Source organism: Benincasa hispida, chromosome 12 (assembly GCF_027475165.1).
Source record: "Benincasa hispida cultivar pf3 chromosome 12, pf3_genome.v1.1, whole genome shotgun sequence".
NCBI classification, from domain to species: Eukaryota; Viridiplantae; Streptophyta; class Magnoliopsida; order Cucurbitales; family Cucurbitaceae; genus Benincasa; species Benincasa hispida.
The window spans coordinates 67,831,084-67,851,018 of record NC_143489.1 but is presented as its reverse complement, the minus strand read 5'-3'; the positions used below and the strand labels follow the sequence as shown (position 1 = coordinate 67,851,018).

Here is a 19,935-nt window from a genome sequence, read left to right as displayed (position 1 = left end):
TTCCGCGTCGCTTGCTTGTGCTTTCTTTTACACACGCAAAATACCGCCCTTCCAAATTCCCCCCTTCTTTCCTTCTTCTTCTTCTTCCCCTTCGCGGTTAGGGTTTTTTTTTCATCAATTCCCATGTTGCAGAGATTCCTTCTTTTTTCTTCTTAATTCTCAATCTCAATCTCCACCGCTGTAGGGTTTTTCTTTCCATGGCTCCAATCACCTTTTCTCTGGTAGTATTTCACTCTTCTCCCCTGCTTCTTCACTTTTCTTTTTTCCCTTCCCTCTATTCTCATCCCTTTCTATTCATTTCCAAATTGTATTCATCTATGTTTTCCCTGTTCTGTTTTGTTTACGAATGGCCGTTTACTCGATGACTAATTGAGAGTTTCAATTTATTTATTTTTGTTCTGACGATTCCTTCTGGTGATTATTTTTATTGGGAAGTAATTTTACTCGATGTATTTAGATTTTGAGCTGCGTTGTTGTTATATTGAATTGGGTTTTGGTTATTAGTTTGTTTTGTATTACATGATTGTGTTCCTCGAGGTATTGGATGAGCAAGTGGATGTTTGACTTAGATTCCAGTATTGTGCTATTAATTAGTTCTACTTCTCGGCAGGTTTTGATGTTCAGGGACTTGAGTCAAGCATGAGTCTTTTATCTGGCCGTTTAGTCAACTAATTAGTCACTCTTTTTTAACGACTTACTGTTGCCCTCTTCCTCTTAGCTGCCAACCTACGCTTGTAGGTTTTTAGGAGAATTTGTTCATTTGAATTTGTGCGTTATTTGCCATCAGGGAAGCAGTTTTGTTCATTCTAGTGGATGTTTAACGTTAATAGGACCATTTGGTTTTTTAGACCTTCATTTGAATCTACCTAATAGGAGTCAGATTCTTGATTGTACGAATTCATAAATCCTAGTTTGTAGCTGAATTGCTCGGTAACCTTGTTGCTTCCTAGTTTCTGTATTCTGGAATTGTAATGGCCAGTATGATCTATTTCTGCTTATTTTGAATCGTGTATGTTTGAATACAACTTCTAATTTTCTTTTCCCTCCCTCTTTTTGGGTCTTGCTTCGGATTCAGAAGTTCTCTAGATTCGCTGAATCTTGACTTCACTTTTAAGGCATCGAATCAAGCAAATATTGGATAAATCTGTTTCTTGAGCCAAGTGAAAACATGTACAATGAAGGAGCCACCCCTGAGTTTATTTTTGATCAGGGCGTTTATTATCCTACTGCTGCCAATTATGGTTATTACTGTACAGGTAATCTTTGTGAACAAACGATGTAGCAATTTAAAGATGTTATGATGACTCACATGTGTCTTGACTGTTATAGGATTTGAATCACCTGGCGAATGGGAGGACCATTCTCGGATTTTTGGTTTAGATGGTCCAGATATCCAATACGCAGTGAGTAATACATATCTGCATTTTCTATTTTCTTGCTTTAGTCCCAGCTTAAACTTTGTTTTTATGACCTCATTTTCTCTCGTCCCAGGGTGCTCAAAATGAGAATTCATCTTATGTATATTATACGCCAAGCTATGGATATGCACAGTCTCAATACAACCCGTATAATCCTTACATACATGGTGCTATGATAGGACCAGATGGTCCATATCTAGGCGCCCAACAGTTTTACACCATTCCTTCTTATGACAGCTCCGTTTCTTCTCCTGCTTATGTCCCCGTTATTGTTCAGCCAGATATTGTCCCCAATAGTTCCATAGACTTGATTGACCCTTCAGTTAATAGATCTAATGGAAATGGAAGAATGCAAAAAAATGAGAGTTCTGGAAGCTTTTCTAGGAACCACTCCAAACCTGCTTTAGACCAGAGAAATTCTGTGGCAAGGTTATCAGAAGTGCCGAGAGCTAATGTTGGTCCAAGTAAGCAAAGTGGAACACTTGGTAACATTTCTGCTGGTGGTCATGTCGGATCAGTTTCATCACGTGTTTTTCAGGTAAAATTAGTTGTTTTCTTGTATTGAAGGTAACTTTTCTTAATGATGAATATGATTGAGATGATCTATTCAATTAGTTTTATGTATTAGATGTTGTGCGGGTATGCAATTTTCTTCTCTCTTTCAGTGACCAATGTAACTTGTTGGTATTTAAAATTTATGCTTACAGGGTAGGGGTGCTTATGGTTCAATTCAACCAGTAGATGACATATCAAATGGAAAGGTTGTTTCTCAACACAGTCAATTGAGAGCACCTCATCCTATCAATAATGCCCTTTCTGACTTTCGATCGAGTGTTCATGGACAGGCTGCGATTGCTAAACTTCAGCCTAAGGTTCAAGTTGGTAGGGTTCTGGATAATGCAAATGCTAGTTCAGATGCATTAAGTGAGCAGAATCGAGGTCCTAGAATCAGCAGATCTAAAACCCAACTGGCTCTGAAAGCCTACACAACCAAGGCTGGAGATGGTAATGCAGATGGAAACATTATTATCTACACAGATCAGTATAATAAGGACGATTTTCCTATTGAATACGTGGATGCAAAATTTTTTGTAATAAAATCTTACAGCGAGGATGATGTTCACAAGAGCATTAAGTATAATGTTTGGTCGTCTACTCCCAATGGGAATAAGAAACTTAATATTGCTTACGAAGATGCTCGGAGAATAGTTTCAGCAAAGTCAAGAAGCTGTCCTGTATTCCTCTTTTTCTCCGTAAGTTTGTTGTTTCTTTTCAGATTTCGTGTTATTATATGTTATAATTTCTTTTGAGGGTTATTATTATTATTATTATTATTTTTTTCTATTTAGGTCAATGCAAGTGGTCAGTTCTGTGGTGTAGCAGAGATGGTTGGCCCTGTGGACTTCAACAGGGACATGGATTTTTGGCAGCAGGATAAATGGAATGGAAGTTTCCCTGTTAAGTGGCACATAATCAAAGACGTGCCAAACAACAACTTTAGGCATGTCATTTTGGAGAATAATGAAAACAAACCTGTTACTAATAGCAGAGATACCCAAGAAGTAAGTAGCTTTGTTATTTTCTATTCAGTTCAGTCGTATCTTTATTGATAGAAAATATTGTTTTGAATCTTTTGATGAATTCTGTGGCTTACCTTCCATTTTCTTATCATGTTCAGTTTAGGAGTGATTTGGATATCTTGTCATCCTCTGATAGGTTGCATTGGCATTCACAAGTCTTTTGGATTGTTCAAACTTCTTGACTTGTGGATGTGATTTTATTGAAGTGTTCATGGCATGCATAGTCTCACTCAAAATTTATTGATATGGAAACTGTTGTATATTGTCTTATATTCAAGAAAAGGTGTAAATAAAATTTATTATATTTCTGGCTTGATGTTTAAATTTCATCAGTTTTTCTGGTCTCTTTGGTGGTAATTTCATTCATGCTTTGTTTCTTCTGGTAAAAAAATTCATCAGTTTACTATCTATAGTTCATACTGCAATTAAGTGCCAATATTTGGGAAGTTTGATGGCTTGTTCCTTGAAAATTTGATTTGGTTGTTGCCATCATACTTGTACTTTTTGTGTTCCAACTTAGCCAGATTGGCAGAAAATGAAATTGATTTGCACGTTTGTAACTTCTTTGAAACAATATGTTAACTAATTATACTGGCACATGCAGATACCATTCAAAAAAGGTCTTGAGATGCTTAAATTATTCAAGAGTCATACACTAAAGACCTCTTTACTCGATGACTTCATTTATTATGAAAACCGTCAGAAGATCATGCAGGAAGAGAAAGCGAGGTTGGTTATTAGAAGGCTTGAGCGTCCATATTTTGTACCTGCATTAGATCATACTCGACAGCTAAATTGTGTTATTGAGCTGCCTTTGAGAGAGGAAAAGAATCTCAACAAGGTCAATGATGGTTCGAGGGGGTTGGAAAGGAATGTAGCCTCAAGAGCTGAGCAGCAGGTCTACTCAAACACTGGCAATACTGGTGCTGTGGTAGTGAAGGAAAATTCGAAGCATGATGGCGAAGAAAAAGTTGACGTCACCTCGACATTGAAGATGGAATCACTTGAAATTAACCAGAAAGCAGTTGACAATCCTTTGGGGGGTGCTACACCAGCTGCCGCTAGTGATACAAATTCCAAACATCAAACTGAAGTTGTCACTGTCGGTTCAATGCCAATCAAGGTTAATGGATATAATACCGAAACTTCCGGTGTTTTGACTGTGGGAACGATTCAGCTTGATCCTAAGGCCCTACAGCTTGACCAAGAAAATGCATTCCTCAAGAACAGGTCCCAACAGAAATGATGGAAATATAGTCAAAATAGGTGGGTATACTGGAATGTTTTCGGGCAGCCTCAGAAAAAATGGCCCTTTGCTTTACTGGATTTGAAGATGCTATTTGGTATTTCTTCGTTATCGCAATTGTCTTGGTTTATTTGGGCATGTTCTGATGTAGTTATGGGTGGGTTTTTTTTTCTTTCTTTCTTTTTTTCCTTTTCTTTCCTTTTCTTTTTTTCTTTTCCTGGGTTTCTTCTTTGTGGCCATGTTGATGTTTACTAAATCAATTGAAAATTTCCAAATGTATTATCAGCTCTGCTTTTTTCATTATTGCCCCCCGTCCCATCTTAAATATGATGCCTTTTTTTTTTCTCCTCTTTTTTTTTTTTTTTATTAAAAAAGTTGAACTACTGAAGGCATCTAAAGGAGTGCTGATTCTTCGTATAGCTTATCGAAATCCTTCCACTAAACTTTTATCTCCTGTTGAAGTTGGGGTGTGATAAGCGATGGAGTAAGCTAGCTACTAATTATTTAGGTGATTTGTATGTTTTTTTAAGTAGATTGGTTGAATTTTTAACAAAATTTCAAAATAAAAATAAATTTTTAAGTTTTTAAAATTTGACTTGGTTTTTTAAATTATGGATGAAAAATGGATAACAAATGAAGAAATTTGATAGTGAGACGGGGGAGTATTGTTTATGATCTTATTTTTTAAAACAAAAACAAAAAATAAAATGGTCATTAAATAAGATCTTAGGCTGGTCTGTTTTCCATTCCAAAATTCAAGTCAAACCATTTGAGTTTTAATATAATGCATGATTGTAGAAAAGGATAAAATAAAATGGGGAGTGGAAACATAGAATTGAAGCGGGATGGGAAATTCATTCTTTGTTCTTGTCTCATAGTTTACTAGATTTTTTTTTTCTCCTACTTCCTTTTCTCTGCCTTTAACGGGAATCCCCATATTCTTTTAACTTAAAATAAAAAATTTCACATTTTATCCTTTCTTTTGAAAAAGATAATTTACTTTTTCATATGGGTAAAAATAATTTTGTAAAATTGGTGAGAAATTAGAAAAACAAGGGCAACAAATAAAATAATTTTGGTCGGGTTCGGTAATCATATGGTTTTTTGTTTTCAATTTTTGAAAAAAAAAATATGAATATTCTCCCCGTTTCTAAATTTCTTACTTTATTCTTTCTACAATGTGTCAAAAACTAGGCTAAGTTTTGAAAATTAAAGAAAGGTCCAATATCAATTTATATTCTTAAACTCTGTGGTTATATTAATCTAAATCCTAAACTAAGAATTGTATCAATTTAAATCCTAAACTTTGAGGTTGTATCAATTTAAACCCTAAACTTTGAGAATTATATCAATTTAAATCCCAAACAAATAATTGTATCAATTTAACCATAAATATATCAATATAACTACAAACTTTAAGTATATCTAAATAAAACATAATAAAGAGTTTAAGTTGATACAATTATGAAAGTTTCAGTTTGAATTGATACATTTATAAAAGTTTAGGGTTCAAATTTATACAATTATTAGTCTGGGGTTTAAATTGATGCAACCTCAAAATTCAAGGTTTAAATTAGTTTAATTATTAATTTAGGATTTAAAATGATACAATACCCAAAACTCAAGGGTATAAATTGATATTTACAAAAAAAAAAAAATGTAGTTTTTAAACTTTTTTTCCCTTTTGGTTAAAAACATAAACACTTATAATTAAGGAAGAAAATTGAGAGAAAATAGGTGTAATTTTGAATAATTACTTTAAATGGTAATAGATAATTATTTTGTAATATTTATAAATAAGTCGTTTTATTTTTCTTTAGAAACATGGCTGTAATTTTCAAAAAATAAAAACGAAAGAAAATACCAAATGGACTTTAGCCGTTGTGAAAACTATAGGGTCAAGATAGCTGTATATTCCATTCCCTTGATTGCGGACTTGTTTGATTAACTTGGGGAAGCTAGCTGGTATCCATTGAGCAAAGACGGATTGTAATTGTATAAAAAAACAGATAAAGCACCTAAACTCAACTTTTCTTATTTTCATTAAAATAATCGTTCGTAAACGGAGAGACGGTTGACCGTTAAAACTCGAAACATAGTATTGCGAGTTGTGACGTGGAACTGGTTGGTCCTTTGCCTCTGAAAAAATTTACAAGATGATGCCACGTGTATATCACGTGAAACCGTGAAGCGTCCATCAGAGGAGTTCAGAAGGTTGCAGAATCGCTTGATTACGCACTACCGCATTGAAGCTCATCAAACTTCGACTTTCAAACCCCAAAACCCCAAGACCCAAATTCTCTGTTTTTCAAATCTTCTTCTTTCTCTACATTTTCCGTTCGCAGCTCCGATTCAGGTTCATACACTTTTTCCCTTTCCGGGTTCTTTCGTATTTTGTTAATGAATTCAACTTTTTCTTTCTCTTCTTTGAGATTGTTGATTGTTGACGAATGAGCGATGGAATGGAATTTTATGTTCTAAGTGTAGTGAAGTTCTAATTACTTCGTTATTTAATCAAATCTTGCAGGAGATTTTAGCTCATTTCTTTGAGCATTTTTATATGGTGTGAAAAGGGTTGGGGCTTTGTTTTTAACTCTCTTGGTTGATTATGTGAAGTATTTGATGCGTGGCTTCTACTAGGTTGGTATGGCAATCTGGGGTTGTAATTGAGAATGTGACTTGGGTTTGCATGCAACTTTTTTTCATCACTTATGAGGGTTTGTTTTTTTGGGTTTTGATTTATTACAAATGTAGATTGGAGGGAAAGAAAGTTTTCAGATTTATGGTATGTGAGCTTCATCCTTTTTTTTGGGGGGGTGAAGAAACCAAACTTTCATTGAGAAATAACGAAAGACAAAGGGTATAAGGACAGCCCTTCAAAGACCTCAAACAGGGCTCCAATGAAACATAATCATACCAAGTTCATAATTAAAAAAAATCTATTGATTGACACCCACAAAGAGGCATTAAACTGAGCTCCTCCCTAAAAATCCTAAAAATACCTCAAACAGTAGTAAAGAAACAAACTTGCTTGCCACATGGTATGCGAGCTTCATGTCATACGCTACCTATGGCATATTTGAGAGTGATTTTGCCAAAATCACTTTTTTCATGTTTGAAATCACTCCAAAATATGCATTAAGTTCTTCAAAATCAATTTCATGTTTGGTTTTAGTCTTCTAAATGATTTTCTCATGCCATCAAAATTTATTTTGAAGGGTTGAAAGTATGTTCTAGAGTGATTTTGAAGGATTGAAAGCATGTTTTAGAGTTATTCTGAACATGACAAAGATGATTTTAACTATTTCAACATCACTCTCAAACATGTCCCTTAGAAGGGAGATTGTTGTGACTAGTGGTAATTGATGAACATAGAGAAGATTAAGTACTGTAAAACGTGGATCTTTCCAAAAAAGAATTTGACTAATTTCTATGTATTTAGGGTTGAGTTCGGTGAACCGTTAATATCCACGAAAAGCTACAAAGTGATCTCTTTGGCTGTCCATCTCTCCAAACTGATGTTCTATAAAAATTCTGCTGAATTACAAAGACACCTATTTATCACTTGCAACTATGTTTTGGTTTTTTTTGGAAGAAAATGGCTATCTTTGGTTGGTCCATCCCATTGCCTGGGGACCCTCACATACCGCTTGCCACCATTTAAGTTGATCACCCGTCCAGAGGGGAAAAATAATTTTTTTGGTTAAACTATACAGAGCTTTTTTATGGTTTACATTGAATGAAAAAAATCTGTCTTCAAGGAGAAAGAAAAATGCATTGGCAGTTTCATTGAATCTTTGTCTAAAATGCTTTGACAGTTTCTTTGAATCTTTGTCATTTTCAGCCCTCACATGGTCTAATCGTTAGCATGCTTTATTTCACAGCTACAGCTTATATATAGCCCATTGGAAGTGTTTATTTATTTATTTTCTTTGGAGAGGGATATCTCCTTCTTTGTAACTTCATTTCATCAATTTTTTTTTACCATCAGTGATTACTATTTTACAGAGCTACAGAAAACTCAGTTTGATCTCCTGAGGCGAAGCTTAAAGCTACCCCTAGTCCAAGCAATCACTACTTTAAAACTTTATGGTATGTACATTAATGAGATACTATGGTGATCATCGGAAACTTAAATGCACATACATCGACATAAAAGTGCTCTTACTTCTGTTCCTTAGGCCAGCAACAAGCCTATTGTACCAAAGGAAGAGATCTATGATTTCAGGTTGCCTCCTGATAGGATGTACTCGAGGCATGTTGGGGTACGTACATCTCTAACTAATTTCTAAAATAAACTGCTAAACTATCTTTTACTAGTTCTCTTCATGCTTATGTTTCCATTAGATCAAGTTTTTATTCGACATTTGCATTTCAAATGTTTCTGCCACTTTGAGCCTTCATCCATTGAAAAAAAATACAATTATCTTGAAAAGTTAGATGTTATTGCCTAGGATTATGGATTAAATATTTGAAGTGTTGTAGTTTCATACTATGCATTTGACATTTATTGTATTTCCTAGTATGAAAAAGCTTAAAGAAATGAACTCGCTTAAATTTTCAGTTCTTTTAAATTTCAGGACAGTGTTGCAAGCTCATCTGGAAGTAATATAAGGACATTCTTCATAGATATGGGGTTCCTGCCATCTCTTGTAGATAAAGTGATTGAAGAAAATGGTACATATATTCAGAACTGAAATTATTCCTTTTTAATTGTTAGGAAACAATGCCTTTCTTATGCTAAATTATGTTCTTTAACTTTTCTCTTGAGAAAATTGAGAAGAGAGAACCTTATCCTTTAAGGTTGATCCCATGAATTTTCTCCAACACTCGAGGAAAAATTTCATTAAAATGTAATCATGATCCCAAAAAATGTCCAATATGTAAAGAATGTGATAGTAATCTTCACTAAGAGTTATATCTTGTCTTAAATCCAGGTGAAGATGATGTAGAATCGTTATTAAATACTCTTACTACAGTTTCGGTAAGTAGCCCAGATAATCTGTCTCATTCTAAGAACCTATTACAGTCTTATTGAAATTGCTAGCCTTGAGAAACCAATTTTAGTTGACATCATTTTGATCAATTGTTGTTGTTATTATCAACTTCTTATATTTTTCAACCCTTCGTGGTTACTGGTTTTATGTGTTAGCATTAAAGCTTCATTGGAAAAGTGAATGAGTTGCTTTAATTGACTAGGCAGAACAAAAATCAATTCCCGAGTCATCAGATTCTTTTGATGGCTTACGAAGTGGTAAAAAGGGCAGTAATCATCCACATTTTTCTACAATCTGTCATAAGCAGGTAAACTTTTGATTGTTTTGGTGTTGTAAACTTTTATATTGACCTCAATATATATAAATCTGCTCTTAGATTAACTGGACAACCAAATTATTGAAAACAATGTTTAGTTTCATTAAGCTTTTCTTCTCATTAACATATCTTGGAATTTTCATTGTTCCTTTGGTTGTATTCGTCGGACAAATAGATTTGTTAGGCAATGAACTTATGAATCAATTTTCAATGACTTAAAATTGCAGCAGTATTTAGTCATGGCCAAACAATTTACATCTGAAAATTTCATTATTCTTTAGTTTTGTCTCAGTTAGAAAATAACTACATTTGAATTATTTGCTTTAAACATTCGTGTAATTTTATTTCATGAAATAGGCTGTACGGCCACTACGGACATCGAAATCTGAATCATCAGATTCTCTAGATAGCTTATTTGATGACAAGGATGCACCCAATGAAATCTCTTCAGCTGTTATACCAAAGGAGGTAACCTACATACTGATGCCTTTTATCTTTAATGTGGAGCATATACAGTTTTTTTTAATCGAAATTGTTGAAAATGTGATATATGTAATTCCTGCTCCCATGTGGAATTCAATGGATTAAATTTGACCAGCAGGATCACGGCTACATTGAATTTACCTTCTTCGCTCATAGTTTACTGTATCTTCTTCTTCTCTTGTTTGTGTGTGCATTTGTGTTTGTTTATTGATATAGAAGAATGCAAATATCTTGAAGTTTTTCAAATATTTTCTTTTTATTGCTCAGCTGATTGTATTGGTTGCAGGAGGCTGATGATTATTATGATATTAATGATACCAATAAAGCATCCTTGTTAATGATGAACTTTACTGTTGATGAAGTTAATTTTGCGATCGATAAGCTTGGTTAGTACTGGAATAATCAACTTGGTTGAAGTTATCGCCGAATATTTATGCAGCCATGAGGATTTCTTATAATGCATTTCAGGTGGAGATGCTCCCATTAATGAATTGGTGGATTTTATCATTGCTGCACAGATCGCTGTAAATTTGGAGAAGGAAACAGATGATGATACACTCTGCAGAAATGAATTAAAAAAGGAGGTTGGTTTTTATCATTTGAGTTCGTTTAACTGTCATCTTAAAACTGTTGCAGGCTTAGCGATTTCACCTAAATTCAGTTTGAGGACTTATTGTTGAAAATAGGGTTTTTACTCTAGGGGTATTTTTGTAATTGTCTCTAACCCTAGGGTTCTCTACAAGTCTATTTATTCACCCTGTTCTCATGTATTCAGTGTATTAGTTTTATAATAATAAAAGAAAAGATCTGTATTGTGGTTTTTCTTCCTGGTCTAGGGTTTCCACGTAAATATTGTGTTTTTTCTCTGTTATTATTTTCATCATGGTATCAGAGCAAAGGGACGAAATCCTAGCCATTATGGAAGAAAACCATCCACAATCGCCTTCCGCTGGTGGATCTTCAAGTTTTGATATGCAAACCGCTATTAGGGTTGCGGTTAAGGAGTGTTTTCAGGCTGCCCTACTAGACTTAATCTCCACCGTCCGATTGCAGGCAACCAATTCTTCAGGAAACCATCCGGTTGCAACGGGATCACAGTTGCCGATCAGGAACAGCCCAAGAATGTCGACGGACAGAGGCGTTTCCGATGTGCAGACGACAGACGAGCTTCCGATCGCTCCTCCTCGGCTATCTGAGTTTCCGGTCGCCGATTATGGGGTTTCGTCTTCTGTCGAACTTGCTTTTCCGATCAATGAAGCAGCGCCGCTTAGGATTTCATCTTTTACCTTCTTCAGAAACACGACCGCGCCGCCGGTGTACACCCAAGGAGTCGCGACAGGCCCGGTGAGTTACTCCGTCCGGCAAGGAGAGCAGAATCTCTCCGATTTTGTTCTTGGTTCGTTTGACCAGAGGGATGGGGATTTTTCTGGCAACCATCTTGAGCAGCGCAGCCGACCGAGGCCTTCTCATTTACCGGCGATCTCTCAGCCGGCTACCAGTGCCCCGTCGGCGACCATGGCGACTCGGTTTCCAGCCGGTTGTAGTTCGGTTCATTACTCCGATGATGTGAGACATCGGTTGGCCTTTTTGCATCAGCAGATTTCAGATACAATGCTTGGCCCAATTTCCCAACCGTCTACTGGTCCAGAGAATCCGGTAAACTCGTTATCTATTTTGCCCAATGCAAATTACTTAACTGGTTCAGTGGGCAATTCTGCATGAGTTCTGGTTGGAGAAAAACTGAATGGAGAGAATTACTTCTCATGGTCCCAGTCAATTCGAATGGCTTTAGAAGGTAGGCATTAATTCGGATATTTGACAGGAGAAATTCCGAAACCCATCACAAGTGATCCTTAAGAAAGAATCTGGAAAAGGGAGGACTCTTTGCTACGGTCTGCTCTTATCAACAGTATGGAGCCCCAGATTGGCCGGCCTCTTTTATATGCAGCAACTGCAAGAGATATCTGGGAGGCAACTAGGGACTTGTACTCACAATGACAAAACGCATCCCGGTTGTACACTTTACATAAACAAGTCCATGAATGCAAGCAAGGAAACATGACTGTTACGTCCTACTTCAATAAGCTGTTAGTTTTTTGGCAAGAAATGGATTTGTACCGGGAGATTATCTGGAACTGCGCACAGGATAGGGCACAGTATTTGAAGCTTGAAGAGGCAGATCGGGTTTATGTGTTTTTGGTCGGATTGAACCCAAAATATGAGTGTTCGAAGTCGCTTATTGGGTCAACGGCCTATTCCGTCTCTCCGGGAGGTGTGTTCCGAGATTCGTCTAGAAGAAGATCGATCACAGGCTATGAACAGTCCGGTGATAGCCTCTGTTGATGCATCAGCCTGTCTCAAAGGCGTCCAATTTTGACAGTGACAAAAAGCCTATAACTGTCTATGAGCACTGTAAGAAGCCGTGGCATATGAAGGACCAATGTTGGAAGCTGTATGGCAGGCCCCCGGACAGTAAGAAACGACAGTCCCATGACAGATCAAACTCCGGACGTACTTCTGTAAGTGATCCAGTTACTGAAAATTCACAGCATCAGTCTTTAGCCCAGAGTAAGACCAATGTGAATGTCGTCGGAGTAAGTGCCATTGCTCAATCAGGTACATTCTCAGCTCTTGGTCTTGTTAGCATTAATGGCAAGAAAACCTGGATCGTAGATTCAGGGGCCACAGATCATCTCACTAGTTCTTCAGAATTATTTGTTACTTACTGTCCGAGTGCGGGGAATGAACGTATCAGAATTGCAGATGGGTCTTTTGCCCCCGTTGCAGGAAAAGGGAATACTTTTCCTCTTGATGGTTTTATTTTACGTGATACTCTTCATGTGCCACAAATATCATATAATCTTTTATTGGTCAGTAAAATTACAAGAGATCTGAACTGTAAAGCTATTTTTTCACCAGACTCTGTTGTGTTTCAGGATCAGAAGTCGGGGATGACGATTGGCACTGCCCGGTATGATAGGGGGCTCTACTTTCTTTCTGACGAGACTTCTTCTAAGGAGGATCACACCGCTGGTTTTATGTCTTTAAAGTTTTCTACTTCTGAAAATGACTTTATGTTATGGCATTATTGTTTAGGCCATCCGAACTTTCAGTATATGAAATATTTATTTCCACATTTGGTTCGCGATATTGATATAGCATCTTTAACTTGTGATGTATGCATTTGTGCCAAACAAAGTCGTATTTCGTTTCGTTCTCAACCATATAAGCCATCTAGTCCCTTCTCCCTTATTCATAGTGATGTCTGGGGACCATCACCAACCACTACCTCTACTGGTAAACGTTGGTTTGTCACCTTCATAGACGACCATACACGTCTTACTTGGGTGTTCTTACTAGCCGATAAGTCAGAGGTGTTATCTACCTTTAAACAATTTTATACTATGATTGAAACCCAGTTCCATGCCAAAATTGGGATTTTAAGGAGTGATAATGGACGAGAGTTCTTTAATACCTCTGTTCATGACTTTCTTATGTCTAAGGGAATTGTTCATCAGAGCTCGTGTGCTTATACTCCTCAACAAAATGGAGTAGCCGAGCGTAAAAATTGCCATTTGGTGGAAGTCGCCCGGTCTTTAATGTTGTCTGCTACTCTCCCTCCTACCTATGGGGAGATGCCATTCTTACAGCAGCTCACCTCATCAATCGTATGCCTTCTCGTGTCCTTGACTTTCATAATCCCTTAGACCTTTTCAAAGAGTCCTTTCTGACTACTCGTCTGATTTCCGATGTACCCCTCCGTGTCTTCGGCTGTGTCGCTTTTGTTCACTCTCATGGCCCAAATCGCACAAAATTTCACCCTCGTGCTAAAAAATGTGTCTTTGTTGGGTATTCCCTTCATCAACGTGGATATAAATGCTATCATCCATCCTTTAGAAAATATTTTGTATCCATGGATATTACCTTTGTTGAAGACCAACCTTTCTTTCCCGTTAGTCATCTTCAGGGGGAGAGTCCAAGTGAAGAGCCTAACTGGTCCACCTATGCTATTCCCTTAGGGGATTCCACTCTGATCCCTTCCACTAGTTCTAAAAGAGCCTGCCCTGTTCTCCTTACCAACCAGCTTCCTTGGATAACCTACTATAGGAAGAATCGTCGAAAGGAAGAATTGCCACCTGTTAATCTGTCGGCTCAGGTCCAGGAGTCAGAACCGGCATCTGGTTCAGATACGTGTATTCCTGAAACTAATGAAGTTGATATATGTATGGAGACTGACAAGTGCAGGGATGAAAAAGATGAAGGAGGTCGAAATGACCATACCGAATATGTGACAGATGAAGAAACAGCTGAAAGAGAAAATAATAAAGGGAAAAGTCCCGTTGTTGACAAAGGAGTGGAAGATATTACTAAAAATCTCGAGTTACAGGTGACCAGTCATGCTGAGATACCGAGAGAAGTGGAAAATCATGATGCCTCTCTCGACCTTCCAATAGCACTAAGGAAAGGTGCTCGCTCATGTGCAAAGTACTCTATGCACAACTACTTGACGTATAATAACTTGTCTTCCGAGTTTAAAGCATTTACCACTAGCTTGGACACCATAATAATTCCAAGCAATATCCGTGAAGCCATGGAGAACTCTGAATGGAAATCGGCTGTTATGGAAGAAATGAGGGCGCTTGAGAAAAATGGTACATGGGAACAGGTGCTTTTACCAGAAGGACACAAGACGGTTGGTTGCAAATGGGTTTTCACTGTAAAATACAAATCAGATGGGATGATTGATCGGTATAATAAGGCCAGACTTGTTGCTAAAGGTTTTACCCAGACTTATGGAGTTGATTATTCTGAAACATTCTCTCCTGTAGCTAAAATAAATACTATTCGTGTGTTGTTGTCAGTTGCTGTTAACAAAGATTGGCCACTGTATCAATTGGACGTTAAAAATGCGTTCCTTAATGGTGAACTTGAAGAGGAGGTCTATATGAGCCCGCCTCCTGGATTTGAAAGTCAGTTCAAGCACAATGTTTGCAGACTGAAGAAATCCTTATATGGACTGAAACAATCCCAAGGGCTTGGTTCGATAGGTTTACTACATTGCTTAAAGCACAAGGTTACAACCAAGGACACTCAGATCATACACTATTTACAAAACGATCTGTTTCTGGGAAGGTTGCTGTTCTCACAGTGTATGTTGATGATATTGTTTTGTCCGGTGATGATGAGCGTGAAATTTTGAGGCTTAAAATGAGAATGACCAAAGAATTTGAAATTAAAGACCTTGGTAAGCTGAGATACTTCCTGGGAATGGAGGTAGTTCGATCAAGAGAAGGTATTTTAGTATCGCAAAGAAAATATACACTTGATTTACTCAAAGAGACAGGCATGACTGGCTGTAAACCTGTTGACACACCTGTGGAGTATAATGCAAAACTTGGTGTTACAAACAACGAGGTTCCTGTGAGCAAGGAAAGGTACCAGAGGTTGGTTGGAAAGCTGATCTACCTATCCCATACCAGACCAGACATTTTATATGCAGTATGCATTGTGAGCCAGTTTATGCAAGCTCCGTATGAGGAACATATGAATGCAGTTGAGCGTATCCTTCGATATTTGAAGGGAACCCCCGGTAAGGGCTTAATGTTTAAAAAATCTAGGAAAAGAACGATTGAAGCCTATACAAATTCTAATTAGGCAGGCTCTGTTATTGATAGAAAGTCAACTTTTGGATATTGTACCTTTGTTTGGGGTAACCTTGTCACTTGGCGAAGTAAGAAACAGGGAGTAGTGGCTGAGTACAGGGCAATGAATTTGGGAATATGTGAAGAAATCTGGTTAAATAAGGTGTTGACTGATCTTTACTAAAACAGGGAGCTTCCAATGAGATTATTCTGTAATAATAAAGCTGCAATAAACATTGCGAACAACCTAGTTCAGCATAACAGGACCAACATGTAGAGATTGACTGACACTTCGGGAGCATTTGTATTCCCTATATTCCGTCTCATCAACAAGTGGCAGATGTTCTCACCAAGGGGCTGCTTAGACCAAATTTTGACTATTGTCTCAGCAAGTTGGGTCTTATCGACATTTATGCACCAACTTGAGGGGAGTGTTGAAAATAGGGTTTTTACTCTAGGGGTATTTTTGTAATTGCCTCTAACCCTAGGGTTCTCTACAAGTCTATTTATTCACCCTATTCTCATGTATTCAGTGTATTAGTTTTATAATAATAAAAGAAAAGATCTGTATCGTGGTTTTTCTTCTTGGTCTAGGGTTTCCTTGTAAATATTGTGTTTTTCCTCTGTTATTATTTTCATCACTTAGTATCATACTCAGACGTGGCAATGCATGCACACACGTCTACAATAATGTTTATACTCAAGGGCGGAGTGAAGGAGGACGGTTGCCTCCTTTTGATTATTTATACTTAAAAAGTTAGAAGTTTTCCCCCTAATTTGCTCATGCCCCCAAAACTTTTAGGATAAAAAAAAATTATATCCGTGAAATTATAGCTCCACCCTTGTTTGTACTATGCTATGCAAAAAACACATTCATATGCACCCAAAAATTTAGTTTGCAGTTTCCGTTTTGTTTCCTTTATGGCACACTTGTGCCTTGAACTGTCATAATATAAGTTGTACGTCTCATCACAAAAAGACATGCATGGTGTACATACATGGCATTTGCATTTTATAAACTCGTCCAGCTTGGTTCAATGGACTTTTTGTTACTGAGTTAATCAAGTTGATTACAATTTTCTTAGTCAGTCTACTTTTTGCTTTATGCTTACCATATTTAGTTCGAGCATGATCCTTTAGTCTTGGATTTACTGTTTCAACCTTTTTCTAATAATGCTCACTTAATGCAAGTCAATTTTATCTCAGGAAAATGATGAAACCTTGTTTGTGACAATGGAGAAAACACTTCGCTTGCTTGAAATGGGCTTCACTGAGAATGAGGTTTCTTTGGCAATTGAAAAGTTTGGTAAGCAACGGCTCCTAATAGCATGCCACATTACACGTGACTAGTGGATTTATCCCATTTTCTAGTGGTGTAGTATCATTTGGTTCTTTCAATTTGCATGTTATGTTTAGGGATTATTTGTTTATTTTGCTCCAGGAGACTGATTTTCATCCCATTCACCTTTTATTTTTTGTGGGTTTCTCATGGTTAACTTTAAGCCATTGACGAGCATCAATATTTCAGGTTCGGAAACTCCAGTTTCGGAGCTTGCCGATTCCATTGTTACAGGTCGAATTGCTGGTGACTACCCTGGGAATGTTAAGGTTCTTACACTTGAACTTTGTTCAGAATATTTGTGCTAAACCTTATTAGTGTTCTTTCTTTTGTGGTTCTTATCTATTGGCTTTAAATACCCCTATTAACACATTAATCTCAGAACAAGGTTAATATCCATGCGTCTAGGACCTATGCTTGTGTGAATAACCGATTATTCAAATTCTTAAGCGTTCTTTTCTTTTTCTAAATTCCTTGACTAATGACAGAAAATTTTCCACTCAAAGAGGTCAGAAATACTAAAATTGGAAGAGCTTGCAAGAAATAAAATATTCAACTTTGTCCCAAACTTTGTTGGCCTCTTCAGTTTAGTCTTAAAAAGTCGTATCTTTTTCTTTCCCTACCCAACATGAAGTCAGCCATACATTTCCCAAGAGTTTTCAATGAGTACCAAACTTTAAAGAGTTTTACAATACTAGGGACATCCTCTCTCTTGTTTAATGGCCATTTATTAAAAGGAGAAGAAGACTCTTTGGCTGAATTTTACATGGCTTTTCTTTGGTCTTCTTGGCTTGAGCAAAACTCTCACATTTTTAATGAAAAGGAACAAGGTTACAACCTTTTCTCACTTCTAGCTTTTTATCTCTTAGTTGCTGTAAATTGATCCCTTTTTATTATTTATTTATTTATTTATATTTATTTTTTTGTTATTATAGCCTTGCTAACCTTATGACCAATTGGAGAAGTTTTCTGTTATCCTTGGGATAGGAATTTCCCTTTTGTAATTTATCAATGAAAATTTTCCGGTTCCTTAAAAAAAAAAAACAAAAAAGTAATAAAAAGAAGAAATACGGAAAAGAATTCCACAATCCCAAATTTTGTCAGCCTCTTCACATTTTGTTCATCCCCTATAAAAAATCTCAACCTTAAGTCAGATGTCTCAAATTTCTAAAATAGCTTCGTTAACTTTGTTTGATTTCAATAATCCTATTGCTAAACCTTATTTGGAGTTCAATATTAAGTCCTCTTATCTTCATAAAAATTCTTTATTCTTGCCCCCTTATTTTGTGTTTGGTCCTCTGTTGAAAAAAAAAACCGAGTTGATTCTTGTATTATGTGGCCAACCATCTGGTGCTAGTATATAGTAGCCTATGGGATTCTAAAATTTCTCGTGTTTTCATGGCTTTGTGCAGTGTTCCCCAAACTCATTTGGCATTGGTGGTTTACATACTCCAGAAGATTATATGACTAGAGTTAAAGCTGAAGAATCCAGTTCCGCTGGCGTTTCTCTGTCGAGGAATGTTAACATTGATGAAATACTGAAAGGGAAAAGGCCAAAAGTAGAAAATATGGATGACCTTCTGAATCCTATTCCTCGCTTTGATGTTAAAAATAAAGGGAAAAGGCCAAAGCAAGAATATGCTGATGACTTGAGTTCTCTATATGGTCCTGGATGGGTGGAATCAAAAGTCAATCCAAACATCACCAGTTTTGACATCCCCCCACCTTCAAAACTAAATCTCTCAAGAAGTCTTGATACAATGGTGGCTAAGCCTCCACCCCCACCCATAAAATTAAATCCTTCTAGAAGTCTTGATAAGGTGGTGGCTAAACCTCCCTTTTTCTTGTATGGAAATGTTTTGGATATATCTCGTGATTCTTGGGAAAAAGTTTCCAAGTTCCTATATGCCATTGAGCCTGAATTCGTGGACACTCGGTCCTTCTCGGCGTTGAGTAGAATGGAAGGCTACGTGCACAACCTTCCATGTGAGAACAGGTCTCACATCCTTCCGACACCTCCAATGACCATCCAAGATTCTACACGTACAAAAAAATGGTGGCCTTCCTGGGATACAAGGAAGTATTTGAGCTGCATCAATTCTGAAACTAGAGGAGTACCTCAGCTGTGTGATAGGCTGATAAAGACGTTAACTGATTCTCGCGGTCGGCTCTCTTCTCAACAGCAGAGAGATATTCTTCATCATTGCATAGCATTAAACCTTATTTGGGTCAGCCAGTTCAAACTGGCTCCTATAGAGCCTGAACAGCTAGAGTGCGTGCTCGGCTACCCGGTTAATCACACCCAAGATGCCGAAAGTAGCTCAATGGAAAGGCTTCAATATCTCAAATACTGTTTTCAGATAGACACTTTAGGTTATCATCTATCTGTTTTGAAGTCTATGTTCCCAGAAGGGTTGATTGTGTTGTCCATTTTCAGTGGAATTGGCGGGGCGGAAATTGCTTTGCACCGTCTTGGCATCCGTTTGAAAGTCGTGATCTCGGTTGAGAGTTCAGCAGCAAAGAGGAGGATTTTGAAGAAATGGTGGCATAGTAGTGGACAAACTGGGGAACTAGAACAGATAGAGGACATACAGAAACTAACAAGCAACAAGATTCACAATTTGATTAATAAATATGGTGGTTTTGATTTGGTCATTTGTCAGAATCCTTGTTCTCGTTGTTTGTCATCTTCAAAACTTAACCAGAGTGGAGACGCTGAGGGTATAGCAAGTTTTGATTTCTCTATATTCTACGAGTTTGTCCGTGTTTTGCAGGGTGTAAGGAATACCATGGAAAGAAGGAAGTGACAATGTGCATTTCATCTGCTTGTTCTAATAATATTAATATTTAGTACACAGCTCAATATCAGACTATTTTGTATTGATTTCTTAAAGATGTTCAGTCACTTGACTCA

The 19,935-nt window shown here is 37.0% G+C and overlaps 2 protein-coding genes across 7 annotated transcripts; both read left to right on the top strand.

Annotated features, from left to right (window-relative positions):
• ECT6 (evolutionarily conserved C-terminal region 6) lies at positions 1-4,529 on the top strand. 2 transcript variants are annotated; one of them, XM_039018621.2, is made up of 7 exons: positions 1-221; positions 1,079-1,256; positions 1,330-1,403; positions 1,492-1,956; positions 2,126-2,671; positions 2,768-2,980; positions 3,603-4,529. In XM_039018621.2, the coding sequence occupies exons 2-7, from the start codon at positions 1,169-1,171 to the stop codon at positions 4,242-4,244; spliced, it is 2,028 nt and encodes a 675-aa protein (XP_038874549.1). In that variant the 5' UTR covers positions 1-221; positions 1,079-1,168; the 3' UTR covers positions 4,245-4,529. The 2 variants fall into 2 exon arrangements, with proteins under 2 accessions (XP_038874549.1, XP_038874548.1); XM_039018620.2 differs by having other exon boundaries at positions 7-221; positions 1,076-1,256.
• Positions 4,530-6,460: 1,931 nt separating this feature from the next.
• Positions 6,461-19,935, top strand: DRM3 (S-adenosyl-L-methionine-dependent methyltransferases superfamily protein). Of its 5 annotated transcripts, XM_039050717.2 has the most exons (13): positions 6,519-6,600; positions 6,772-6,884; positions 8,253-8,336; positions 8,426-8,509; positions 8,825-8,921; positions 9,182-9,228; positions 9,444-9,548; positions 9,915-10,025; positions 10,327-10,426; positions 10,509-10,624; positions 16,889-16,988; positions 17,211-17,290; positions 18,434-19,935. In XM_039050717.2, exons 3-13 carry the CDS (start codon positions 8,334-8,336, stop codon positions 19,826-19,828), a joined length of 2,238 nt encoding a protein of 745 aa, XP_038906645.1. In that variant the 5' UTR covers positions 6,519-6,600; positions 6,772-6,884; positions 8,253-8,333; the 3' UTR covers positions 19,829-19,935. The 5 variants fall into 5 exon arrangements, with proteins under 5 accessions (XP_038906643.1, XP_090164716.1, XP_038906645.1 ...); XM_039050715.2 differs by lacking the exon at positions 6,772-6,884 and having other exon boundaries at positions 6,461-6,600; XM_090308590.1 differs by lacking the exons at positions 6,772-6,884; positions 9,182-9,228 and having other exon boundaries at positions 6,461-6,600; positions 9,448-9,548.